The following is a 27,759-nucleotide window of genomic DNA, read 5'->3' as shown; positions in this document are numbered from 1 at the left end:
GCATTATTAAACCAAAAGCTTTTCTATTATTTCTATAGTATAGCAGATAGTGTTTACATCACACAATCTGATAAGTCTCTATACCTACCACTCGTAAAAAACAAAATCAAGATTCAAGATATACCTATTCGAGTTTCTGGATCTAGTAGAAAGTGAAATTTGCAGTGCAAAGCCCCGAGACGTAGGTATATAAAATAGTTGCTCACACATGTGGAACTGGTGTATGATATGTTTCCTCTTTGCAGATTAATAGGGCCACTTTTCGCCGACGGCATCAACTCGCCTCGTATCGCTCATCATGGCAAGGACTTGCCGCTTTCTCGTGTGGTCTCCCGCACTATGCACCCTGACGAAGGCTTCCACGACCACGCTGGTACCGTCATGGTCATCGCCTGGGGACAGTTCATGGACCACGATTACACGCTGACTGCTACCCCTCTTGGTAAGTGCACGATAGCTTAGTTTAAGGAGGGCACTGAGTGAATCTGATTTGCATTAATGGAAATGACAGCATGCCCTCCACAATGTACAAAACTAGACTCTATACCATACTTTTTCCCAAACAGACCCTGTGAACCGTAACGACCCCGAGGAGTGCTGCAAGCGCCCCCCTCACCTGAAGCATCCCTACTGTAATGAGATCCGCATCCCTGATGATGATTACTTCTACCGCCTGTTTGGAGTCAAGTGCATCGACTTCGTGAGAGGTTTCCCGTCGCCAAGACCTGGCTGCCGTCTGGGTAAGAAAGAGAGAAAAACAGTTTATTTACACTGTTACAAGATATTGCAGGCAAAACAAGAAAAAAGATCCTTTAAAATGTCAATCATGAGTAAAATCTATTACTGCAGTAAAATTATAACCTTCAGAAAAATAGTCTAGTATTTGGTCAACCACTATTAAATTAGAGGTCAATGTTAAGCTGCGAATTCAATAATTTGGCACATACATAGGTAAGGTTGCGCATTATTTCAGATTCACACGCGATTTGCATTTCCTTTTCAATTGTTCCTGTAATTCCATCGAAGGTCGAAACCAAATTATCTAAATCACGGTCATTTGTTTAGGACATTCCAATTCATAGTAGTAATTCTAAATTACTTAGTCATTTTACATCAGCTTTCCAAATACTCCATATATTCGAAAACAATTTACGCAAGAAAATTATATTTTCAAAAAGAAAGGAAGAAAAATAATTTACACAATTTCACACTAACTAATTTCATAATAACTGCCAAAATGTAGGAAGTCGCATACAAATAGTTGTATAAAACATCACATTATGTCAAAAGTGGTCGTAAACAGACATAACTTGACCTCACTGGTCACTCCATTGTTATTCGTGAACATTACAACGTTAGATCAGATGCTTATCACCAGATCTCAGGGGAAAGTGTTGGTCATTATGGTGTACAGTCCATCGCACGTCCACGCCTTGATAACACCTAAAACTTTGACAACAATCTCGTCTTTAAACCACGTGTATAATAAAAGCTATTTTCGTTTGAAAGTAATGGAGGATTAACTACTGTGTAGTTGACTATACTTCTTGCATAATTTAGTGTAGATTTGGTCCGTGTTTGACATTCAAAAATAAGTGTACCTAGATATTGCAAGTGGCTTAAGCTTTATCTGACCAACTACCGGCATCATTAAGTGCTTATTGTTCCTTATTATACACTTTAGTTGTTAGGCGTGTTCCACTGAACTTAACAAACTAAGTAGCTAGAGCATTTAGTCTGGCTGGCAAAATAAGTACTAGTAATCATAGGAAATTAACGTTTACTAAAAACTGGTTGAGACACTCATAACTCCTTATAACAGGACACATGATTGACGAAAAGTATTTGTTCTAAAAGAAACTCCATAATAGTTTGTTATAATAGTTAATACGCAAAAATACCGACCTTCTTGAGTTATGCGTTCGTTATTGCAATTTCTAGGTCGAAACAACAGCCCATATAACATTAATCGTCCAATAAATTAATTACAAATTAGAGTTTCACTTTAAACTAGAATGAAACAATGTATTGGCGAGACAAATGAAATTGAGAATGACCAATAAACCAGTTTTGCTACGACTAGCGACTTACGGGGAACCGATAGAGATCTTAAGAGTCATAACTTGGCAAATGATGGACATTTTGCATGGTAGAAACGACGGGGTGCCACTTTCACAATGGACGAATGGAACACGAAACAAAGTTGGTGAATAACACCTAATTAAGAGCCCTGTAGTCTGCAGACTTACAGGATACTTTTATGAATCTTATGTTAATTGACATAAAGACTATTTTTTGACAATTTTTTGAATACGCATTGCTTCTGACGTTACAGCAAATTAGAAGAATTAAATCTGCAATCGCAAAGAAAGAGGAAATGTATGATTTATGTCCCACTACTAGTTTATTTACTTATAGAAATATTTTAGAGGACACAGCAGACGAATTCGCGAGGAGTAAATAGTAAATGGTTTATTAACAAGCCCGAAAATAATTTGCTACGAACATAGTTCCACTGCAACAGTAGGCACATTGAAATAACGCTGAAAGGCAATGTCTCTGTCGCAAGTACGTTATTAAGAAATCGATTGCAATACCTACATACACTTAACGTTAATATTATGATAATATACATACACTTAGTATGCTAACTTTACTAAATAAATTCGTAAGTAAGTTACTGCATAATATGCGAACATTATGGGGAGACTGGGCCAATCTGGCGCACTAGTTGAAGGCTGTCCAGTTCACTTGATGGATAATAACCCATTTGATAATTTGATTGTCCATAATTGCACAGATAAGTATGGCATAATCACGACTTAGTGCGACACGTGACATGACATATTTGTTTTAGTATAATAGATAGTGTAGTTAGGCTTCGTAGCGAACATAATATTTGATATTGTTATTTTAAGCATGTAGTAGCTTTCCATCCAATTATTGTTGTGTAATGTCGTAAATTAACCAATCGGACACTTGTATCGCCCGAATACTTAAATGCTACACAATTTTAAGTTGTACTTAAATATCGTGTTATGACATTTTATAAAGAATTGATAGTGACAGAACTACACTTGAACTTTATGAGTATTCGAGCATATATGACGTTAGTTAACATGTAGGCACCTAATTAAATAAATAAATGCATTGTATAATTGATGACATAATGTACTTATCTATGGTTTCTGTTTTCTAGGTTCAAGAGTTCCATTCAACACTTTGACCGGAACTATAGATGGAAACACAGTTTATGGAGTGACTGAGAAATTCGCCAGGTAAATAAATATCATGTCATATTATTGCACATTTTCTAATAAGTTGTCTTAAGTTACTATATTTCGATATTATAGGCAGTAAAATAGTGACCTTTACAATAATTATTGTGCGGAAGTCAGTAATGGAAAAACAATTATCTTCAAACTACAGCAGATTTAGATTTTTAACATTTATTTAAGACTTATTTAGCAATACACATTACTTTTCTATTATCTTCAATATGAAATTAATTTCATATAGACAGAATTGTTGAATTACTTTATTTCTTCTTACTTTTGATACGATCTCTAGCATTTTCTATATTATGCAATTCTTCTACATGGTGCTATATTTTTGTAAAACAGAAAGCTGCGTACTGGTTTTGGAGGACTTCTGCGCATGAACCCAGTGTTCAAAGAGTACGGACTTAAGGACTTGCTGCCACTCAAGCTTGACATCCCTGATGAAGGATGCACCAGACCCAACAAGAATATGTACTGCTTTGAAGCTGGTAAGCATCGTTATGTATAAGTAGCTTCTGCTTCGCTTACGTTCCTGTTGGAAAAACGTATCCTATCACCCAAGTCAGCTCATACCCTGTCTGTATACCATATTTCATGAACTCCATTCAGTAGTTTTAGTATGATTGACGAACAAACATACAAACACAAACTTTCATATTTATGATATTACTGTGATACTTCTCCGTTAATAGTTATGAATACTTCTCCGTTAACAACAATATCTGTTTTAACAATCGTTATTTATTACCTTTTTCTGGTGCCCAAGGTCCAGAACTAGAACAATCATGTGGAACTATCATATTATATGATCAAAATGTTAATAACAAGCTAGCAACTGTTTCAAATGTTTTTATGTGACACAAACAATTCTGGTTTTCTTTTTACATTACATTTTTTCTCTTTTATAGGTGAAATCCGTGTAAATGAACAGTTAGTGTTGACGGTTATGCACACTCTTATGGCCCGTGAACATAACAGAATAGCCAACGGCCTTGCCGAGGTCAACCCCCACTGGGACGATGAGACTCTCTTCCAAGAAGCCAGACGTATCAACATTGCTGAAATACAACACATCACATACAATGAATTCTTACCCATCCTCCTCGGAAAAGACGTTATGGAGAAGTTCGGCTTAGTCGTTGAAAAAGAGGTAAGAATATCGAAATACAAAAAACAACAAGACACCATAAAATCGTTCACATTTTTCATTAAATCTGATTTCCAAACAATCTAAGTAAGATTATAGCTATCAAGCGACATCGAAATGAATTATGTAACCATTGCACAGCTAGGTAATTGAACTTGTGTCACCTCGCGATGCTCTACTTAACAGTTAGTTAACGTAGCAAATGACTGATTTGTTTCAGGGTTACTGGGACGGATACGATCCAGAAGTGAACCCTGACGTCATCGCGTCGTTCGCCTCGGCTGCTTACAGATTCGGACACTCTTTGCTACCAACTGCGGTTGAAAGATGGTCCAAGGCACACAAGTTCATTGGTACGTTTTTTGCACAGTATCTTTTGAATGAATATTTGATACAAATACAAATATTATCTATTTAGACTGCACGGTTGGTGCGGTGGCTGGGCAACTGGCTGCCGCGCAACGGGTAGCGGGTTCGATTCCCGCACGGAACAACTCTTTGTGTGATTCACAAATTGTTGTTTCGGGTCTGGGTGTCATGTCCATGTGAACTTCTATGTTTGTAAACGCACCTACGACACAGGAGAAAATCAAAGTGAGGGGCAACGTTGCTTAAAAAAATTGTCAATGTCTCAATCTTACAAAAGATGGTAGATGGTATCAATCTGATACCATTGGCTTATTACCTTGATTGTACCTTTAACTTTACAAAAATAAATCATTAACCACTGTTATACCTTTCTCGTTACAGCATCAAAGAGATTGTCCGACCTCATTCGTAGACCATACGATCTGTACAGAGCTGGTGTCCTCGATGAGTACGTCATGGGTCTCATGAACCAGGTAGCCCAAGCTATGGACGACTCCATCACACAAGAAGTCACAAACCATCTCTTCAAGAAGGTTGGCGCTCGATTCGGAATGGACTTGGTGTCATTCAATATGCAGAGAGGTCGTGAGTTCGGTATTCCTGGATACATGGAGTTCAGAAAGTTCTGTGGTCTCCCTCCTGCTGAAACCTTCCAGGACCTGTTCGGTTCTATGCCTAACGCCACTGTTCAGAAGTACGAGACAATCTTCGACCATCCTATTGATGTGGATCTCTGGTCCGGTGGTGTGTCTGAGCGTCCTCTGCCTGGTTCCATGTTGGGGCCCACTTTTGCTTGCATCATTGCTACTCAGTTCTCTTACTCAAGACGTGGTGACAGATTCTGGTGAGTTTAACTTCATTCATTTGTGATTAATCACTTATTCTTCTTGATATTCTAGAACATCTTTACATTTATTTCTTGTATCGCAGGTACGAACTTCCCAACCAGCCATCATCGTTCACACAAGAACAACTGAAGGAGATCAGGAAAGCGCGAATGGCGCGTATCATTTGTGACAACACAGATATCATTGACACTGTCCAACTCTACCCTATGGTCTTGCCTGACCATGAATTGTACGTACTTTTGTATTATTATTTTTATGAGAAAACGCGTGTTTATAAAGGATGATATAATAATTACTTATTTTACTTTTACAGGAACCCTCGTGTACCCTGCCGAAGTGGTATCATTCCAATGATGGACTTCAGCAAATGGGCTGAGCCCGCGCCGTCGCCGTTCCATGGTTCCGCGAAACAATTCGTGAGTAGCTTCTCATACGACCCATATTTGGGCAAGAAGTAGTCGCAAGCACTTTAGAAGTAGAATATTCACATAGTGTAATGTTATAGTCAACTGTGTAGCTTTACGTTGTTCAAGCCAAGTAACCTTTGCTAAAAAAATTATCTACCCTTATATCCCTATCGGATCTAGACGAAAGTAAAAAAGCCGTTTTTGTTCAAACAAATATCTTAAACGTAACAATTATTTATTTGGCTCCATGTTTCAAAGATTACTTAGCTTGAACTGTAACGGACCATTTTTGTATTGTTCTCACGTTTTGGTCTTTGCTGGACCTATGTCATGTAGAGGTCCTTGTTATACTGTATCTTAGAAAGTTATAGTGTATTATACCAACACGTAGAATATGCACGGAACACAACGATAGCTTCGGTTAGACAACTGCCAATGTAAAAATGTCTGATAAAATAAAAGTTGTCTAACTCAATCTATCGGGATGTACTTTCAAGTCAACGTAAATGTAACCTTATTACATTTGGCGAGTGACCATTATTTAATAATAAATGTTTTGCTACCGCCAAATGTGCCAATATCACATCAAAGTGCAATGAATCGATCAAGCATGTTAGTGTTTAGTAAGAAAGCTATTTATAAATAGAATAAGATCTTTGTACAAAAACGAATTATGGCTTAGTCGAAGCTAATATGCTTTTTATTGCCATATAATTAAGTTTAAAATACCTATCACGTTTTGTGTTGTAGTTATTATGCACCTGTAGTATTAGAAGTTTGTTTCATATTCATACAAAAGTCATACATCACCCTTCCAGTACCTACCTACTCATCGAAATTACACCGTAGTTAGTAAGTGATACAGCCTAAAAGTATGAAAGTAGATACTTTATGCATGCTTCGTAGTATTTGAAATGTTTGTTTGTTATAGTTTCAGTCTTTTATAAGCATTTTCATTGTTGTGCCAAATGATCTGATCACTTTGTCTTTAAAAATAAATCAGTTCTCTATAAAAATTGCCCTCTAATGAGTAAACTATATCAAGTAACTTATTTGCTTATATCTAAAGCTGCTTAGCGCCTCTGCGTCTAAAGATGCAAACAATCTTGGTTTCAATATACAGACTATTAAGGTTGATTTTATATCATTAATTCATTACCTTTCGGTGATCAGATAAATGGCAAATGATTCTATTCAATAAATCTTCATCCAAGGTCATTTATATTTTAAAATCATAAAGAATATATCAATAGCCTGTGTCTATATTGCACCTACTGTAAATGTATGTACCTAAACAGTTTTGTTATTTTTTTATTTATTTTTAGTTGAAGTTATTGTATAATTTGTAATGATGCATGGTTAAGTAGAAGTACGTAGATTTGTGTAAATACAAGTATGTTGTAATAAATGTTAGCATATTATAAGCACTGGTTTTATTGAACACCCTTGTTTTGTAATTGATACTTGTAAGTATTGAGACACGCCTTAGATGCTCAATTGAAACGGTAAGTAGATGGTCTTGTAATCAATGCACTTTCTTATATGACTGTATTCTGTTCGACTATTACAATTAGTACGAAAATATTAATCGATTATCTGAATTTCTTCCCCAGATGACCAACGCGACCGTTTTTGAAAATAACAGCACGATCAATGAACATGTTATAACAGTAAAATGCAACTTAACCGCAAATAGTACAGAGGAGGAAATACAGAATTGCGCCCTTATTAATTTACAAGCACAACTGAACTACTGTTCTAATAATAGCAATAGCAACATTACTGAATGTGAAGGTATAACGGCCCCGGAAAACAAATCAAATGAAACTCAAGCGGTTGATAGCGACACCGTATTAAAATATGTATATAAAAAGGGAGATAGTGCCGAAATACCCATAAAAGATAAAGCTCATTTCAAAAATAGCTTACGACGCAAACGATCCCCAATCGAAGTACGTAACAGAAGTCCACTGCCCAGTAAATTCCAAAAACCTGTAGTGGTAAATTACGCAACATCACATGGACCTGGAGAAGCACAACCTCGAAGCAACAATGCTTTAGGTGCTAATTTCAAAATTGAAACACTTCATGATAATATTGACACACAGAAAGAAGAAGATATTGCACGTAAACTAAAAATAGATTCGGCTGAAATAGAAAACCCCAATAGACAAGGAAACCACTATAAACAAAATAATGATGATAGAAAATCGATTGAAAATGATTCCAGTGAAAATACTAGTGATAGTAGTGATGAACGTGGTAATTATAGAAATAGACAGCCTCAAAAAGACAACTTAAGTAGCGAAGAACGTGGCAACTACCAAAATCGAAATACTCAAGGAAGCCAAGAGAGCGGTGAAAGACAAGATTATAAAGAACCAAAAACTGATAGTGAGAGAACCTACAGTGGTGAACGCACAAATTATGATAAAAAATCTAGCCAAGAATTAGATAATAGTTCTGAGCGCGAAAACTATAAAAATAAACAATATAGTGCCGAAGGAGACAGTAGCGGGGAACGAGGTTCTTATAAAGACGTTCCGTCTAAACGAGAGAGAGGAAATAATAATCGTGGCTACTATAAATACAATGATTTTAGTAATAAGCGCGGGGATAGCGGTGATGATAATAGTAGTGCCGAAAGTTCTGAAAGCAATCCTAGGACTAATGCAAGATATTCTTCCCGAAGCAAAAACAGTAATGAGAACTCCGGAAGTAATGAAAGTAATAATTCGGAATCAAATAGCGCTGAAAGTCAGGAGAGTGTAGAAAGAGGCGGAAAGAAAAACGAACAATATAATCAAGATAGCTCATCATATGAAAATCCACACCAAGAAAATGCTAAATACAAAAATCCAGAGTCCAGTCCACCTAAACATTTAGATTCCTCCTCAAGTGAAAGCAGTAGTGAAAGCGGGGATATCAAACAAGACGACCAAAATTTAAATGATAAAAAGGATAATGTAAACGCTTCACCCATTCCTCTACGAGATATTGATTTAAGTGATTTTAGTTATGAACGAATACAAGTAGATAGTAATGGAAAAGTCCAACCACAAAAAGAGACCTTGGAACAAGCTGATCCAAAAAATGCTGTAGAAATATTGCCACTTACAACAGCTGCACCTAACCTCGCCAGCAAAGATTACACTCCTGTTGTAGAACCACAAATCGGTAACAATGACAACAAACTAATACAAATTGATGATGTTGAAGTTAAACCTGTTGTTGAAATTAATCCTGAAAGTGACAACGATTCAAGCGAAGAAAATAAAAAATCGAATGTAAGTGAAGAAGTTGAAAGTTTAGAATCGATATTAGGTGTAAAGGAACCTGAAAATGATGATAGTCAAAAGGATAAGATAGTCGAACAGAAAGTCGCCCAAGATGGAGACGTAAAACAAGAATTTGAACGGATCCCCTTAAATTATAATCACGCTCAAGAAAAAGAAAAGAAGGAACATCCAGTCTCTGAATCCCCTAAAGAAGACCCAGAAGTACCACAAAAGGAAGGAACTATAGATGCATTAGCACCTGAAGATGATGTCAAATATGATGAACATTTGAAATTTAAGTTTGACGATTTGACTATCAAATTACCTGAAATAAAATTGCCAGATGATATTTTATCTTACACGAGAGAAAACTCCCCGTTTAGTGTCGACGACTACAAAAAGCCAGCTCAAACAGATGAGCCAAGTTATAAACCTAGTTATTATTATAATCCGAATGACAAAGAGGAAACACGTGAACGTAAAGATAAAAGTAACCATCGCCATGCTGACGATGAAAATGATGACGACGATGATCGCGCACCTGATACTGGTTATTATGGTTACTATGACAACGGCAAGACAAAACAAGATTATAAAAAGAAAAATGACGACGAGGAAGAAGAAAATGACGAAGATGAAGAAAATGAAGATTTGTATGAAAAATTCGTACGAGAAAGGTTTGGAAAACGAGGCACTTTTGAAAAAAGGTCTGAAAAATTGCAACACGCGGCACCACTAGACCCAAATTTATATAAAACTATTAAACATATTCTTAAAAAGACTGCAGATATAGATGAACAAGCCAAAAAGAGCGGAGATCCAAATGCAGGTTACATGTGGACCCTAGAATATGGTGAAAAGTTGTAGAGTAAGCAATGAACACAACATGATTGTGACAAACGAGCCATTGTTTTTTTTTCTGAATTAATGTAAAACTTTGGTCAATGCATTCAATAAGAAAACATGTATTATTAGACAGGCTAGACTGTGATAGGCTGATAGATTTAAGTTAGTATTATAAATACCTTCATAAATTATTAGAAAAAATCGCATTTGATAATGCTTCTACGCACAATTTCCTTTGAAACGTTATGTTCTTCTTCACGCGCTTGGTTGGTATTCTATTTCTACAATGTCCTAAAAAATTTAATCTTACTTTCAGTGTAATCGAGTGTTCTGTAGTCTTTCACCTACTTTCGACTGTGCCCTAAAGCTTAGATCAAGGGTACAGAACTATTATATTTACTATACTATATTATGAACTTGCTCCAATTGTTAATAAGTAGCTAAGTAATTAGGATCTCATGTAAAAAAAGCTGTTTATACGTTAGATATACAGTAAGTAGTAAGTAATTTAAAGCTTATTCTAAATAAAATATTTAAATACACTGCTGTTGTTTCAATGTTTTTAATTGCCCTCGCCCTAATTATCGACGTGTAGTAAATGTATTAAAAATTATTCACTTCTATACTCATTTATTATTAACTATAGAGAAGGTTACCTACTACGAGTTCACATCTGTCTACTTCCTAGTTCTACGAGAAATAAGAAGCGTGATATTAGGTGTTACAGATCTATAGCCAAAATAAAATACAACAAAAAATATAACTTACAAAGTTCTAGCCAAGAACGTTGAAAAAAGTGTTCTAGTATGTATTCTTAAAATTAAGATAGTTTTAAAAGAAAAATGTAATACATATTTAACAATACTTTTTATTCTTTACTATTACGTTTCTGTCTACACATCTACACAACTGATCCATTTTAAATAATTAAACGCAAAGTTAAAATCAAGTTCTATATAATCTGTGTCTGTCACTGTCAAAAACATAACCTCAAATTCCTCTCCACTGAAATAGATTCTGTGAAGCAATCGTGATTTGAAAAAAACAGTATTCTAATATTAATAAAGAATATTTTGTCTCTTTACTGCTTACTAAAGTAAAATTTCCGTCACAATGGCTGAAGAAATCCAAAAAAAGATGCAGAAAGAATTGGAAGTTTTGGGTAGTATACAGAAAGAGTTCCGTAAGGCGGTCGCCCAGAAGCAACAATTAGATAGTCAGTTGAATGAAAACAAAGCTGTAAAAGAGGAATTACTGCTGTTAAAGAAAGATGCTGAGGTATATAAATTGATTGGACCAGTTTTAGTAAAGCAAGATTTAGAAGAGGCTACTCAAAATGTAACGAAACGAATGGAGTACATCAGTAAAGAGATTAAAAGAGCAGATGACCATATTTCCGCGTTAGAAAACAAGCAAGAAGCCTTACAAGAAAACTTAACAAAGCTTAAGAACAATCTTAATAAAATAAAGGCTAAGGCTTGAGGAAAATTCTTCTAACACCCGGATAACGCTTGAGTTTGCAATTAATATTTACTTTTGCATTATGTGTATTTAATTAATTATACTTTTAACAACATATTGGTTGTTTTAATTATTGCATACTATAAACCTGTAATGTATAGGGGGAATAGCAGTGGTGCAATAAGTATTATGTTCAATACTTATAGTGCCACAATTTTTTATTAGCTGTCTTATTAGCCATTATGGCCATCACTGCATTTAGAGCTAACAGCAACGCCCAAGATGTTGACAGATTTCACTACAATGAAAAGATATCATAGGATTGGAGGAATAGGAAATCATTTCAATTCCTTAGTCAAAATGTATAAATTACATTAACCACTTGTATGCTAGTATATAAGACAATAGAAAATACATTGTCTCACATAGGTTTGCATTCCAGCACACTCATACTACTAGGGTACTAGGCTTGATTGGCCAGCTTGAATGAAATGAACCAACCAACAAAGGGTACAGTTGTGTATTCAGGTATTGAATTGAAACTCGTAATGTTGTAAAGACTTTATTATGTATATCATCCAAAAATAATACCTATGGCACTTTCTTCCTGTTGCACCCAATATAATATTAAATATAAATATATTTTTACCTTCATAAAATTTATACTCTAAAAATATAAGTTTTGTATTGACCATGGACTGCACATATTTATTTACCTCTATCACATTTATAGGACTAACTTACACTCGGTTTTAACTTCTAAAAATACTCTAAAAACTTTTAAACTCAATGATGTAACATGAAAATAAATTATGAAAATATATGTTATCGTAAACTAAAGATTTTAAATAACTGATTATAAATAAAACTTAAGATAAAAATAGCAACACACTGAAAATAAGCAACTGCTTGGAATGCTTAAAAAACTATATCTATAATCTCCTACTTTAAATTGGTCCCAAATTGAAGGAACTTCGATGTCTAAGTCACAATATATTGCAACTATGTAAAGTCTTTTGGAAATTTATCATTACTCCATTTCGAGTAGAGAGACTAATAATGCCATAGTACCATACACTGTTTCTTACTCTTACAAACTCTTAACTAGTAGTGTACTTATTCAAAAATATGTTAAGTATATAAAAATATTACATTATAATGGCATTTATAAAAATATAATTTAATTTATTACTTCCTACCACAAAAACAGTCTTCCTGACATCATTAATTTCTTTTTACTTAATTCTGCTCTGAACACATGCCACACTACAAAATGGCATTTCCTGTTTGACGACGAATCGTCCGCTCAGTAAGCTTTTGCCGCACATCCGACCAGAACACATGAAGCAGTCGGCGTGCCAGTGCATGTTGCCCCAGGACACACCTTGTTGCTCAGGCCCTATAACTCCACTGCAGGCGCGACAACGTTCAGCGTAAAACTGATCGTAACATTGCAAACATATCGGGAGCCCAGTCTTATCATCGGGGACGTACTTTTTACCACCGAGCGGGGCATCGCAGTGATAGCAACAGAAATGTTGCACATGGAACGCCCTTCCTTCCGCCGCTGTGTACGGACGTGTGAATATCAGCTCGTCACATCCGGCACAACGCGGGATTTCCAAAACATCGGCCAAATCTCTGGCGCAATAAATCTCACCCTTGTAGAAGAAGTACACAAGGTCAGCAAGCAGCTCGTTACATTTGCTGCATGTGAAACATTGTGGATGCCAAATGGCTTCGTGACCTGCCCTCTCGGCTTTGACCGCAACTTCGCCAGCGAACATCGACTTGTTACAACGTTGGCAGGGCACTCCCTCATTATAAAGCTTCCTGTTAAATTCTACTTCAGCAGGACTGAGAGACAAGTCTGCGAGCTGATCGATGACTTGATCCGTACCTTCGGCGTAGTTTTGCGGAAGCGGTAAGTAGTCAGCACTATCACCAATAGGGTGAACATTATCAACTGGCTGGTTATTCCAATCTGTTCCTGCAGTTGGTGGCACAGCGCCTGGATATGTGCTGTAGTTCGGCAATGGTGGAGGTGGCAGGTCATCTTCAGAGTGACTTCTAAGATATTCTCTTAACGGCGCAGTCTGTTGTGGTTCTACCTGATTTATCGGCTTGGTAACGGTCGAGTACTGAGGATTGATCTTTGTGGAACAGAGAGTGCCACTGTGTTCAGGAGTGACTGGCTCATGTTTCCAGCTCCATATCTCTCCATTTGGAGCGAAAATGGTACCTTTCTGAATCCTGCTATCCAGGAGTTTAGCTGTACCCATAATGTTATTGTTGCTGTTAGACCACAAGTCTGGCATAATTTGAGCTCCAAGGGCCTTACTGGAGAACTCCGTTGTTTCGTCTTTGAACTGAGGATTACTGTTGTATTCCTCTCGGAATAGCTTGATTGGTTGTAGATACACGTCATTAGTTACAGGCATGTTCAAGTCCTCTAAGTTTTTGAATAGTTTATCGTAAACAGGGCCGTGTTCTACCGCGCTCTTGATTCTGTCTGATTCGATGCGCATGATGTGCAGTTTGTCTTTGACGATGCGACTTAGTATTGGACTGGATTTGTAGTCTGGGAGATTGGCGGCACTGCTGACGACATTTCCTTGTGAATCTAAGACCAACTTCTTATCAGAAGCATTCTTAGGAACGATGTTGTATTTGACTCCCCTGGATACATTCGATATTTTGAGGGGAAGAGCGTATGATTTAGTCGCGCCATGTACTTTGCTATTTTCAACAGAGTATATTTCGCCGTTTTGTAGAGGGCCTACCCTGACGACATTGCCCATACCGACGACATGGTCCTTAATGCGCGTGATGTATTCCTGGAAAACAAATGAAGTAATGCTTAGTAGGAATTTAGGTTATGCACATAATTTTCTATTTAAAGGATGTGTAAGGCGCGCTATCTGCTGTTATCACCGGCCTGAGGCAAACTGACCTAATTTGAATGACGCAGTTCTCTATCCAATTCATCCATTGCACATTATGAATCGCTTTACAAATTTAGAATATTATAAATACAGAGCACACATCTGTACCGTAAAGAAATTTGAATATTTAGGGTAACAACGGATTCTGAGGTCACTACAAACATGATATTCATTGTAAGACGCAATCTTCTCCCTAGTAACCTAAGTTTAATTGAAGTTTATAAAAAAGTAGGTACTTACAGTGTGTTCTGACTTCTCAAAGTCGGATGCGTGTTGTCGTACGGCAGGCGCGACATCGTGCGGCGGTAGCTGTGTCCTGAGCTGAGCGCGTCGCTTGCGAGCCGCCTCCGAACCGGACACCGGGGCCAGGTTGCCCAGACATGACATATACTCTGATACCTAGAACATAAGGTTCAAATTAACATAAACGTTTATTACACAATAAATTACAGTGATAGGCAAAGGCCATCATGGGTGTATTTATAAACTTATTTTATTACCAGTTATGTTATTATTCTAGAAGCCTTTTAGTAGAGTGTAAACCTACTGTCAATATTAGGTAGGTATACGAGATTCTATATAAACTCAGGATCAAATTCTAGACCTCATCCTTGACTCTCCTACTGAGACTCATTAAAATACTATACAATACTCTAAAGTTACGACATAGAATAAATTATGGTGCCTATCCCTGGATTTGTCATAAATATTACGTTAATAATAATATAATAGTGTAACAAAGTAGCATGCTATTGACATTGACTTTTAATTTCGTAGATTAAACAGTCAATAGCCTCCTGCAATCAGTATCAAACAAAAATACTGGGAAACCTACATTTTAATCTTATCAAGTGATAACTATTAATGTACACATAGCATAATATTATATGGTTATGATTAATAGAACCAATTACTATGCATAAATTAATAAGAAATAATTATCGTTATATATAATTACATTATCAGTTAAGTTATTATAATTGCTGTTGCTTACCAACTCAGTTGAGGCATTTGGAGGCACCCAATCTAGTTTCACAGGCTTGTCAGTTACTCCTCGAATTTTTATCAGGGGCACTGAAATCATAAAATAACATAAAGTATGTATTATTGAAGATTTTATGGCTGGTTTCAAATATCATCATTATCATTTCAACCCAAGTGCACCTATGTTAGGTATGAGATTCCACCTCCCCTGGTTTCAGATACCCAAAGAAAAACTATAAAGGTTACCAAGTTGTTATGTATTAAATCAAAGACTTAGAAATGTGCTGTAAAGAAAAAAAACCCTGAAGATAAGGGACACTTGAGGAATACAACAATCTGTTAAGTGGACTATCCTTGCTATCAGAATAGAAAATGAAAACAATTCATAAACAATATTATCATTCTATAATAGCCTTAAGACATAACGGTGCACTCAGGTGTCCGCCAAGGCTGCCTTCTGTCACCGCTGCTTTTCCTGGTCGTCCTGGACGGAATTATGCTTCGCATCACAGGTGAATGGCGCCGCGGGATAGAATGGGGACTGTCCAACACACTGGAAGACTTGGACTATGCCGATGATCTTTGCCTGCTGAGTCACACCCATGCCGACATGCAAGCTAAGTTGGACGATTTGCGACAGGAGGCAGCAAAAACAGGGCTTAAAATTAACACCCGGAAGACCAAAGAGATAAGATCTGGCGTGAAGAATAAGTCACCGTTGCTGATTGGCACAGAGGCAGTGGAGCGCGTCCACAAATTTACATACCTCGGGAGCGTCGTGTCGGAAACTGGAGGAAGTGAGGAGGACATCGCCTCACGGATCGCCAAAGCTCGAGCTACTTTCGCGCAGTTGAGACCGGTCTGGCAGTCCCGAAAACTGACCCGAAGGATCAAGCTCAAGATCTTTGGGTCCAACGTCAAATCGGTGCTGCTATACGGGTGCGAGACGTGGAAGGTAACAAAGGACATCTCCTGCCAAATCCAGGTCTTCGTTAACCGATGTTTGCGTCGCATTCTCGGTATTTACTGGCCCGAGACCATCTCCAACATTGACCTGTTGGAGAAATGCCACGAAAGCCCCATCGATCGCCAAATAAAACGCCGCAAGTGGGGATGGATTGGCCATACTCTCCGAAGAGGCCCCGACCACATTCCAAAGCAAGCCTTAGAGTGGAATCCCCAGGGGAAAAGGAAGCGTGGCCGTCCTCGGCAAACCTGGCGACGTACTGTAGTGGCGGAAGCGGCGGGCATCGGCATGACGTGGAGCGAGGTGAAGCGGGAAGCTCAAGACCGATCGAGATGGAGGACCTCTGTGGACGCCCTCTGCCCCATCTAGGGGTCATAGGACCTTAAGTCAAGTAAGTCATAATAGCCTTAAAATAGGTTTTTGTTAGAATTACATTCTTATTGGAATTGCTAAGGTGTGGTATTCTTTTCCAGAGTATATGTATCCTAAAGAATAACCTATGTACCTTCAAGGTCAGAGTAAATAGGTTGCTCATGACTCCAGATAGTGCAGTCAAGAGAGTGGCAAAGCAATGGGTTCACCATAAAAAATAAATGAAAAAAAAAATATATATTCTACAGATACTCACTTGAAGCCTTCTTAGGTCTAGCAGTACCCAGTAGCTCAAACTGTGCCCAGCCTGACAGGTCATCATCTTGAACATCATGGACATCTTTACTGCAGTGACAGGAACGGCAGACCTTCCTCCAGAAGTGAAGGTCCAGACCAGGGCATGATGGTCCTGAATAAATTAAATAAATATTTTAAAATAAATATAATCATTTGAGTATTTTCATTAATTAAATTTGTTTTTTTTTGCAGAATGTTGCTCCATACAAGGATTTTCTCCTATATTGTGGGTGCATTTAGTTACATACAAGTCCACACACACATGTACACAATTACAAATTAAAAGCCTTCAACCCACAGGCTTACTTTTCAGGTACAAGGCTTTTCATCCCTAAAATTAAGATTGAAACTAACTAGAAAGAAATCTACTACTTAACTGAAACTTGAAGTAAAAAGCTAATAAAGAGAATTAACAAATCAGAATACAGTATGATAAAAATATCTACCATTAAAAATTGAAACAGGAAGCTTCAACTTTTGTTTGATATAACTAATTTAAATTCGGGGATTTTCAAATGTGGGATTCCTATGTGGGTGTACATAATGCATAGAGGAATGATATCAGCTTCCTGTCTTTATCCTAATTTATTTAGGGTTACCATCCAAGGACATGTTATACTCAACTTATTAAACTTATTTGAAATGGTTTCTAATTAAATAATTCAATAGATATTAAACCAATCAATTAGGAACAGAATTATACACTATTAGGCAGTAATGTATATGCAGTGTATGGAATAGTAGGGGAATTTTACATACAAACTGGAATTTAATTAATATGATACAATTTAGGTGTCTTTTATATTTCCTTATAAATTTATAGTAGTTATAAGCAAGTGATTCACTAAGGAATTATTTTACTTCATTACCAATAAATACAGTAATATTTCCCAGAATATCTACAATAATTTTATGACAAATAACTAGTTATTTATAAAATGAGATAAAGCATGTACTGGATGAATCAGTTAAGTTGTCAAATAATTAAATTAATATAAAATAGATTTAATATTTCTGTTATGAATTTGTATTATTTCTTAGAAACAATAATAATACTTAAGATTCATTAATAAATTTCCAAATGGAATTCTACATGTATACAGTGCAAAACAGATTTATATAGCATTTGAACAAACCTAAGAATAATGATAACGATTGCATTGTTGTTCATGACGTCATGCCGATTATAAGTATTTGGATTTCTGCGTACATGCCGCTGATATACTTAATATTACAATGAAATTCAAGAAAAAGTTATATATTTTATAGTAGTGTCATATAAAGAGAATAAAAATATCTTGTCCAATCAAATAAACTTATTTTTATTTACCGCATGAGTTGCAGGGTGCACCGGCGCCGCTATCATGTCCAAGTCGAGCTTTACTTAATTTTTCTCTTTGACTTTCCAACTTAGATAGCCAGGCAGGTGCTTCTGGAGTCTCCACACATGACCCACTCATCTAAAAAAGTAATATTACACATTATCAATCACTTATCACAAAGTACAAAAGTTATTTCACTGTCGTAAACACAAATTAAAACTTTTCAAATTACCTTTTTGTCTTGAGTTTTAGACATTTTCTGTTTATTAACTTATGTGCTTCTTCTACATGTATCTACTACTTTTAAAGATTGCTCATATAAAACTATGCAACCAAAATTAAAGGAAATTAGATAAATAAACCAAAAAGTAGCAACGTCTGTACACCAGCGTTTTTTTTTCTGCATAGATAAAAAACATGTTATGACATCATAACATGATACGATACGTACTACGTAGAAATTGATTAGGGTATGGGAATGGGTGGTCGGAAAGGCATGGACAAAAATAGCTAGATTGATAATGTACACATATTATGTAGCTTTAATAACTATGAACAAATTCAAATCAAATCATAAAATATTCATTTAAATTAATTGATAGTAACCTACTGCATTGTGATTTTATCATTTTCTATAAAAGTTAATTTAAATCGTTTTGAATATAAGGTAATTAAATCTTAATTGATGAAAAATATTAATTTGATAACTGAAATTACTTATCACTTTTAATAACTAATTAGGTATGACAAAATAAAGACTAATGAACAACCTTAATGGTTCGGCTTGTAGTAAATGCATATAAATGAACGTAACATCATCCGTCAACTCAGTTACATTTTTAATCTGCATCCCTTCCGTAATGTCCCCATCCATCTTTCAATGCGTTTCCTATTCTAATTCGATGTAAAATTTTGAAAAACTTGCTTCTTCTATAAATAGTTTGTCAGTGCTTCAAATCTTTGTTGTTCACACAGTACTTATAATTGAAAGGAAGTGACAAAATCTTTTTATACGGTAATATTAACTGATTGTTTTCAACATACGTTTCGGTTTTACAATGAGTCATAGGTTTGCCTTTATTTATCAATAATATTCTCTTCCATAGATGTCATCAGGAAGGCCGATTAAATGTGTGGTCGTCGGTGATGGTACTGTTGGTAAAACTTGTATGTTAATATCATACACTACAGACAGTTTTCCAGGGGAATATGTGCCCACAGTGTAAGTTTTGTACTTGTGCCTTGATACTTTGTAAATATACTTTGTGTGGTTGCAGCGAGTGTTTGGAATGTTAAAACTTTGTATAAAAAGCTAATGATGAGCATTATAATTGCAGATTTGACAACTATTCTGCACCAATGGTTGTGGATGGTGTAGCAGTGTCCCTAGGATTGTGGGATACTGCAGGCCAGGAGGATTATGACAGACTTAGACCTTTAAGTTATCCACAAACAGATGTCTTCCTTATATGCTTCAGTGTGACAAGGTATGTTACTCAGAACAATATGATTTATGTATCTTGGAACAATGGTTGTAAGATGTTGTCAAACACTTAATTACAGTACAAATTAACATTAATCAGGCCATCTTAACCATTCACATTGAGTTAATAAAGATCACAATTTTATAACAGTGGTGCTCCAACATTATTTGTATGATCAAGACTAGTTAAAGCTAGTTCTCACACAAATTGTTTTTACTCCCACTTTAATCTACAGATGCAGGTCTTATTCTCCTACATCTATATATGTATTTACAAATGTATTTAATCAAATTCTAATCTGTAGTGAAAGTCAACTTAGTACCTACTTCACAATATTATTTTTACTTCCCAGAGCCTCTATTTACTTTTTTCTATTTTTAGCCCATCGTCTTATGAAAATGTAACTTCAAAATGGTATCCTGAGATTAAGCACCACTGTCCTGATGCACCTATTATATTGGTTGGTGAGTACAAGATACACTTTAATAACTTAAATGACTAGTCACAGTAACAATATAACAGTAACATGCTTCCTTATTCCTATTCCAATTAAATGAGTATAAATACTTATAACTAGGTGTATTAATATCCCTATCTCTTGTCTACACTATTTGCATAAACATTTAATTGAGTTATTAAATGTTTATTTTACAGGTACAAAGATTGACTTGAGGGATGACCGTGAAACTCTCAGTTTGTTATCTGAACAAGGAATGTCTCCGTTGAAGAGGGAACAAGGTCAAAAGTTGGCGAACAAAATTAGAGCTGTAAAATATATGGAATGCTCTGCATTGACTCAACGTGGACTCAAACAGGTATGGTGAAGGAAAATCTCACTTTTTGTTTCTTTGTTTATTTTGTTTAACTTTCCCCACTTTTGGGGAATGATGATACTTTTCCTTGCCAATATTTTAGGTGATGTTACCTACTTTCTATATTTTATTGTATTTTATGATATAAACCAATGGTCTGTGAGGCCATGACACATGAAAGACTCCAGTCAGCCAGTCCATTAGTGCTGAAGCATGACTCTCCGACACTTGAATTTGATAGATAGATGATAGATACAGGCTACATAGGTGATGATGAAAATAACATTGTTGTAATTGTTACCAGGTGTTTGATGAAGCCGTACGTGCAGTATTAAGACCTGAACCTCAGAAGAGACATCAGAGGAAGTGTTTAATTATGTAAATAAGACAAACTCCATGACAGAATCGACAATTATACATGCAGAAATCTCTCGACGACAGTAATAATGTGTTTCTATACCAGCATGTTCTTCCAAGGTAGCCCCCATTTTATATAATAAATATTGAACAAAAATTACAGTCATTGCATGTCAATAAGTGCCATAAACACATTCTTCATACAACATAGTGATACTTTATAATATGTTAACTGTATTCGGATCATCACACAACTATTTTAGTTATATTTTCTGCTTATATTTAAGCATATGAAAATGCCAAAGATTTTATAAATAGATGTAAGACTCAGTATATTATTTAGTATGTTTTTGTAAAGTATCTTCAATGGTTAGAAACAAATTGTTACTGTTATGTAAAATGACTATAATGTTATTTTTGTATATGCAACTGGACCTCAATATTCGAAGTTTTGAAATATATTCTTATGCAACTTGTGAATAATGACTGACCGTAGATGCTAGTTTTTAACATACTCAATTTAAACTCGAATTAGTTGCAGATGTTTAAGCATTTATTATCCAGTAAATGGCGTATTTGTTAAGCGGTATTTTATTTAGATATATTATATTAATATTCATGCTTATAATAATTCGTAGGTTTGCTTTATTCTGGTTGAATAAAGTTATATTAATTTATGCTGATTTCTCTTATGCTAACAATTTCTAAAGGCAATAACTTTGCTATTTTATATCCACGTATGACATACGTAATATATATCTGACAAATACTTGTACTGTATTGGCAGCTGATAGGACTGTTTTAAGCTTCAGTGATGGTGAAATTTAGTCTTATCGCCATTTTTTACTGATCTTTTTCAATTTTCTATTAATACTAATTTAATTATTTTTTTCGAATAATGTTTGTGATTAGACAAAGTGTGTTTATAGTGATTTATTAGGGCGAAATATTTTTGTATGTGGAAATCTTAGACTTAAGGAATATAATGCATTTAAAAAGTACTAATTTCGCAACGAAAGTCTAGCACAACAACCTGCAGTCTCATGCATTCTGACACAAGGAAGTAGTGTTACTGGTATGTTGCGATTGTCCTCATAAATGAGGACGAAAATCAACATTTCGAACGGAAGGAAAATGGCGTGCATGTTTATAAATGCACCTTCAATTATTATTGATATTATTTGTAGACTGCTTTGATTTACATGTAAAGCTTCAAAAATGATTTGTGTATATACCTATTTATGTAAGAGCTAAACGAAACTTGTGTATTATGCACTTCATAAATTATTGAACTTTATCATGGGCTTTTATTTTAGATCCTATACAATTACACTTACCTATATAATGATCAACATGAAACAAAACCTTTACCATACTTACCTACATACCTAACACAACTTGGTTTGTTCGCGTCGCAAATTGACGATGATTATGAACCAGTGGTGGGTATTATTGAGTAGGTATCTGAGTGTTTATTATGTTTTCAAAACCTCATCAGTAGCGCGAAGTCTGCAGTGCTCTCAGTTTATGATACCTAATATAAACTCGCACCTTGTTACGTGAATAGAGAATGTTAGTATTACGTAAATTAAGAATTTACTGACGCATTTAAATATTAAAATAGCTTTAAAATATTCTTAGGTGATAAGCTACTGCATAATCTATATTTAAAAAAATACATAATATGAGATACCTACATAATAATAATTTTGTAAGAGAAATTCAAGTCATCAAAACTTTAGACGCATATAATTTGGTCAGTTTTGATGGTACGACATAACTAAATGCAGAAATGAATTCGTTATATCGAGGTCTTCATAGTTATATCTATATGTCTAAACATTAAGATTCTCCATTCTAATAGCTGACAAAACAGTAGGTTCACTTGGTGGATCTCAGTATCTCGGCACACTCCCATAGGTAAATTAGACTCGTGTGAAAATAGGTGCCTTTAGCAAAAACAATTATTCAATTCAAGGCTATAGGTCACAATGGTAAGGTAGGTACTATACATCTTCTATACCCACATATAATAAAACTAGAAGTGGTAATCCTATACATTGAAAATTAAATAAAAAAATATGGGTAGGTACAGTAGGGGTGTTACTGGGTAGACACCAAACTCAAAATGTGATTAATTTATTTTTTGTCTGTCTGTAGTAGGGGTCGCAATACTGAATAATAGGGTATTTAATTATAGGCTAAGTAGTCTGCAACTACGGGTCGGCATCAGCCCTACTGGGCCTCATCTGTGGTGGACTATTGGCTCGTCATACGCACGAGTCTGGTTATGGTCGGGCGATGAACTACCCCTGCTCGCCATCCGCAGACCCGCGCTTACAGTGGCCGGGGATCGCGTGCCGATCCCCGACATCCGGAGTCTCTCGCAACGGCTGGGGCGTGAGGAGGTTTGTTTCCTCACCGCCATGCGCAGTGATAACACTCGGGTGTTTCTTCCCACCGTTTCAGTCACAGGTACCTTCCGAAACTACCACGACCGCGAACGGTAAGAACCTGTTAGGTGGTAGGTGAGGACGGTGTAGCGCCATATTATTCTGTGGTAGCACTTAGCTTAAGCCACTCCTCAAAGAGGGGACTTGATCTCTGTATGGCTATTGCGGGTTAGTTTTCCACACGAAGAAATTATTTAGCAGTCTTGTTTTTGATCATATGACTAAATTACGTAATTTATATAACTTAAGTATCTTGTTCGGCACTATCAGTATCTACTATCATACATAATAATTACATTGATAGCATCATATTATATTGTAAGTCATGTTCAGGGATTATCAAAAAATATTCCGATTACTATATAATTTATTTATTTCATATAACACGTTTACATGTCACTGAAACATTGATTATAAACGAATACCTACACACGGATCAACATTAAAAATTAGGATAGGTTTTACCAGAGCGCTTAGCACAAGTTGCAAAAACAGCAATCTCTTCAAGAATTACATTGGTATAGGATTAGTGTACTGTAAAGTATGTCATGGATTACATCAAATACATGAAATTGTGTTAAAGAAATCAATTTAACTGTGACTAGATAACTATGTTTTATCGTATAAAATATTAACATCAATTCTCATTTAGAACTAGGATTATAAAAATTGTAAAGATGTCACACAGGAAAAATCCGCATATTGTTATGAACAGAACTATGTACGCACATTAGAACATCGAAAAATATTACATACTTAATTAAACAAATTCTCTATATGAGTAAAGCCTGAAAGAATACAAATAGTATCTAGATACTAAATTACATACACTTATTAATACAAAAAATATTAAATGCAACTGATAGGAAACCTATAGTAATATGACATTAGGTCTATTTTTACCTGAAGAGCTAGGCTGAGACTTACAATATGGTAAAATAGTTTTACTATTTTCAAGTATATAATGGCGAGTCTTTTATTCTTATTAATCTCTTGCAATTGCAATCTATTTCAGAGTCTTATAAAATTGTCCCAGTAAACCTTTGCAAAACTCACACTAGCTCCTACTTCTGATGCTCAACAATTGCAGGTAGCAACCATTAGACCCATAAGGAAATCAATATTGTAAAATTAGTCATGACATATTAATAACTTCCTTAAAATTAACAACAGTGTTTCAATAGGTAGTAATGCTATTATGAGATCTTCCATGATTTCAATCTCTATCCAAAAATAGTAAAGAACACATTTAACTTGTCTATAAATCATCAAACCTAGATTACACATAAAATACTGATAACCAACATTAATTCAATTGAATAGAAACAATACATTTTTCTGTAAATATGATTGAATAAATAGGTATCTGCTAGCTACTTGATTTCATCATGATACAAACAATTTCTTTGAAAGTGCCTTTCAACCATTTTTACCTATTAGTTACATACATTTAACTGGTATCTTATAACACTAAGCTCAATAGATTGCACAATGCTTCCATATCTGGATCATCATAATACAATATAACAATAGAAATTAGAAGCTTTTTTGACATTTGATATTGAAAGAACATTATACACTATTTATTTAAAAAATCCTTTGATGGACTGGAAAACATGGATATTATTATTGTGCATTTTATATACAGCATTTTACAATATACTTTTACCTACTAACACTAATCAGTTTGTTTTTGTGTTTTTATAATTTTTGTGATACCAATAAAACAATTGCTTAAATCTTAAACATCTATATAATAAAAACATTAAATATCGGGATTTATATATCTATCAAACTGGACACAAAAGATATTTAAAAATAAATTTAAAGACAGAATCATCATAAAATATTGTAACCCACAATAAGAAAATGCCTTATATTTAAATTTTACTTGTAACATACATTGGGTATATTTTTGTTTTATTTCACAACATAAAATTTTGAGTATACATTTTCTGGAAAGCTTGCCATATCAAGCATCTACAAAATTTACTAGCCTTCACCGGCTGGTAAAAAATCATCTTCCTGATATCACATAGCTCTATATGGACCTTGAGACTTTAAGTATTGGATTACCAGTGATGGTCCTGAAGATACTACCTCTGGTGGAATTGCTGTCAATGGGCAATTTTCAATGCTCATAATTTGTAAGCTGACACATAGGGCCAACTCAAATGGAAGATTGCATAAGTTGGGGTTATCATTCAGATACAAGGATTCTAAATTCTCCAATGTTCCAATTTCCTCAGGTAAATATTGTAGGTTGTTTTCACCAACACTGAGGTATGTTAGATTAGTCAAATGACCAATAGAACGAGGCAGAGATGTCAGCTGATTAGATTGCACTATCAGTTTCTGTAAGTCATGTAAGAATCCAATTTCATTTGGCAAAACCTCTAACTTATTTTCTTCAAGGTCAAGAACCCTTAGTTTCCTTAGGCTTCCAATACTGGGTGGTATCCGTTTCAAGCAATTGTTAGATAAAATTAACACTTCCAAATTTTGCAAGCATTGAATATCATCAGGTAATTTGGCCAACTGATTAGTACCCAGATTGAGTTCCACCATATTTACCCATGTTCCAATGTCCAAAGGAAGGGATGTAAGTAAGTTTTCTTTCATATTCAACTTTGTTACATTTTTAGCTCTTGAAAATATTCCATAAGGAATCTTATCAATTTGGTTGTGTTCCAGGTTAATAGAGACAACATTAGTAAACTGAGCTGGTCCTCCTGATGGGTAGCTCCCAAATGAGTTGCGAGAGAGTGTGATGCTAGTCAGTTCATTTAAACTGGCTAAAAGACCATCAGGCAGTTGGGATATAGAGTTACCTTCAACATTGAATTCGTCCATGTGCTTGCAGTTACTCAGTGTAGCTGGAATAGCAGTCAGTCTATTGTATCTCAGGCCAAGACGAGTTATTGACTGAAGGTTGCCAATAGTCTCTGGTATATCTAAGAGCTCATTGTGTTGAAGGTCTAGTGTTGATAAATTAACACAATTACCAATTTCTTGTGGCAAATGCTCTAAATGATTGTGTGAAACATCAAATGTTACTAAGTTCACCAGTTTGCCAATGCCAGAGGAAAGTTCTTTAATTTTATTCTCCCTTAAACTTAACATTGTCAAATTGGTCAGGTTAGCTATTCCATTGCCCACAACTCTGATTCTATTGAATCTTAAAAATAATGTAGTCAATGATGTCAGTTTGTACACCACTTCTGGGATGTCATTGAGCTTGTTGTGTCGCAAGTCTAATACTTTTAAACTCTTCAAGTTGGCAAGGGATTGAGGTAAACTAGTTAAAGAATTTTCATTCAATGCTAATGTTTGCAAGTTCACCAAGCACCCAAACTCTGCAGGAAGTAATGCCAGCTTATTTCCATACAAATAAAACTCCACTAAGTGGGTTAGATCGCGAACATTCGGAGGGAGGCATGTTATGGATGATTTGCTCAAATCCAACCGTTTGAGTCCTTCATCACGACATCTTTGGAATTCTTTGATTATATCTAGGTCAGCCTGTATGGGTTTATTCTTCTTGGCAGTGGGTTTTGGTTTGTTAGACTCGGGATGCTTGACTGTCACGACTTTAGGACGTGCTCCTTCAGCGTTTGTCAGCGACGCTGTGGATAACTTTTTTTCTCTCATGCTTTGATATTTATCCCTCGGGCTTACGGTACCAACAGAATCCAATGCTTCGGAATTTTCTCTCGACGAATTATCGAGATTCATTCCGTTCTATTGCAAGAACAGACAATAGCTTTGTGAAAATCTGAGCTTCTCAGTATTATTTACTAAAATACACTTGACATGGTTTTGTCATCTCATCGTAATAAGACACAAATCAATACCCTATTTCAGTCAGTCAGATGAACGACTTCCTGCACTCGTCCACGATAACACAGGAATATAAATAGCACTTGTCGCAAATAACACACTGTAAACTTGATCAAAAGCTAAATATTTCCACAAAATAACGCAAAGTGCACAATTTTAATGATTTTCACAAAAACAGACTCAAGTCAAGCGAACGAAAATGGAATGGAATGGAATTCGATTCAGTCCAACAGATTTCTTTTCAAGCAGGAATGACAAGTGACATGATTACTCGATTTAATTTATTAGG

At 35.5% G+C, this 27,759-nt stretch overlaps 6 protein-coding genes across 6 annotated transcripts in view; 4 read left to right on the top strand and 2 right to left on the bottom strand.

Annotated features, from left to right (window-relative positions):
• Window positions 1-7,476, top strand: part of LOC118269934 (peroxidase) — a 36,513-nt gene extending 29,037 nt beyond the window's left edge. Inside the window, exons 6-14 of the mRNA XM_050706905.1 lie at window positions 246-442; window positions 567-740; window positions 3,200-3,278; window positions 3,624-3,769; window positions 4,190-4,431; window positions 4,649-4,781; window positions 5,179-5,641; window positions 5,728-5,874; window positions 5,959-7,476. Of these exons, the coding sequence (XP_050562862.1) occupies window positions 246-442; window positions 567-740; window positions 3,200-3,278; window positions 3,624-3,769; window positions 4,190-4,431; window positions 4,649-4,781; window positions 5,179-5,641; window positions 5,728-5,874; window positions 5,959-6,103 (1,726 nt within the window). The 3' untranslated portion in view covers window positions 6,104-7,476. The remainder of the gene's footprint in view (window positions 1-245; window positions 443-566; window positions 741-3,199; window positions 3,279-3,623; window positions 3,770-4,189; window positions 4,432-4,648; window positions 4,782-5,178; window positions 5,642-5,727; window positions 5,875-5,958) is intronic.
• A 65-nt stretch (window positions 7,477-7,541) lies between these two features.
• LOC126912814 (myb-like protein F) lies at window positions 7,542-10,718 on the top strand. The gene has a single exon (XM_050706904.1). The coding sequence runs from the start codon at window positions 7,666-7,668 to the stop codon at window positions 10,195-10,197; it is 2,532 nt and encodes an 843-aa protein (XP_050562861.1). The 5' UTR covers window positions 7,542-7,665; the 3' UTR covers window positions 10,198-10,718.
• A 332-nt stretch (window positions 10,719-11,050) lies between these two features.
• Window positions 11,051-11,752, top strand: LOC118269673 (prefoldin subunit 6). Its single transcript, XM_035584897.2, has one exon. The coding sequence runs from the start codon at window positions 11,290-11,292 to the stop codon at window positions 11,656-11,658; it is 369 nt and encodes a 122-aa protein (XP_035440790.1). The 5' UTR covers window positions 11,051-11,289; the 3' UTR covers window positions 11,659-11,752.
• Window positions 11,753-12,186: 434 nt separating this feature from the next.
• On the bottom strand, window positions 12,187-18,940 carry LOC118269726 (testin). The gene is made up of 6 exons (XM_035584988.2): window positions 18,757-18,940; window positions 18,533-18,662; window positions 17,162-17,314; window positions 15,577-15,656; window positions 14,823-14,981; window positions 12,187-14,474 (listed from the first exon to the last, which is right to left on the bottom strand). Exons 1-6 carry the CDS (start codon window positions 18,778-18,780, stop codon window positions 12,873-12,875), a joined length of 2,148 nt encoding a protein of 715 aa, XP_035440881.2. The 5' UTR covers window positions 18,781-18,940; the 3' UTR covers window positions 12,187-12,872.
• A 417-nt stretch (window positions 18,941-19,357) lies between these two features.
• Window positions 19,358-22,474, top strand: LOC118269867 (ras-related C3 botulinum toxin substrate 1). Its single transcript, XM_035585204.2, has 6 exons — window positions 19,358-19,539; window positions 19,631-19,746; window positions 19,862-20,011; window positions 20,390-20,472; window positions 20,663-20,823; window positions 21,125-22,474. Exons 2-6 carry the CDS (start codon window positions 19,631-19,633, stop codon window positions 21,200-21,202), a joined length of 588 nt encoding a protein of 195 aa, XP_035441097.1. The 5' UTR covers window positions 19,358-19,539; the 3' UTR covers window positions 21,203-22,474.
• A 1,511-nt stretch (window positions 22,475-23,985) lies between these two features.
• LOC118269631 (leucine-rich repeat protein soc-2 homolog) lies at window positions 23,986-27,718 on the bottom strand. The gene has a single exon (XM_035584827.2). The coding sequence runs from the start codon at window positions 27,363-27,365 to the stop codon at window positions 25,662-25,664; it is 1,704 nt and encodes a 567-aa protein (XP_035440720.1). The 5' UTR covers window positions 27,366-27,718; the 3' UTR covers window positions 23,986-25,661.
• Window positions 27,719-27,759: the final 41 nt, after the last annotated feature.

The sequence above is a fragment of the Spodoptera frugiperda genome, chromosome 30 (assembly GCF_023101765.2).
Source record: "Spodoptera frugiperda isolate SF20-4 chromosome 30, AGI-APGP_CSIRO_Sfru_2.0, whole genome shotgun sequence".
NCBI lineage: Eukaryota > Metazoa > Arthropoda > Insecta > Lepidoptera > Noctuidae > Spodoptera > Spodoptera frugiperda.
Note: the sequence above shows the minus strand (reverse complement) of the source record. Positions and strands in the feature narration are given on the sequence as shown.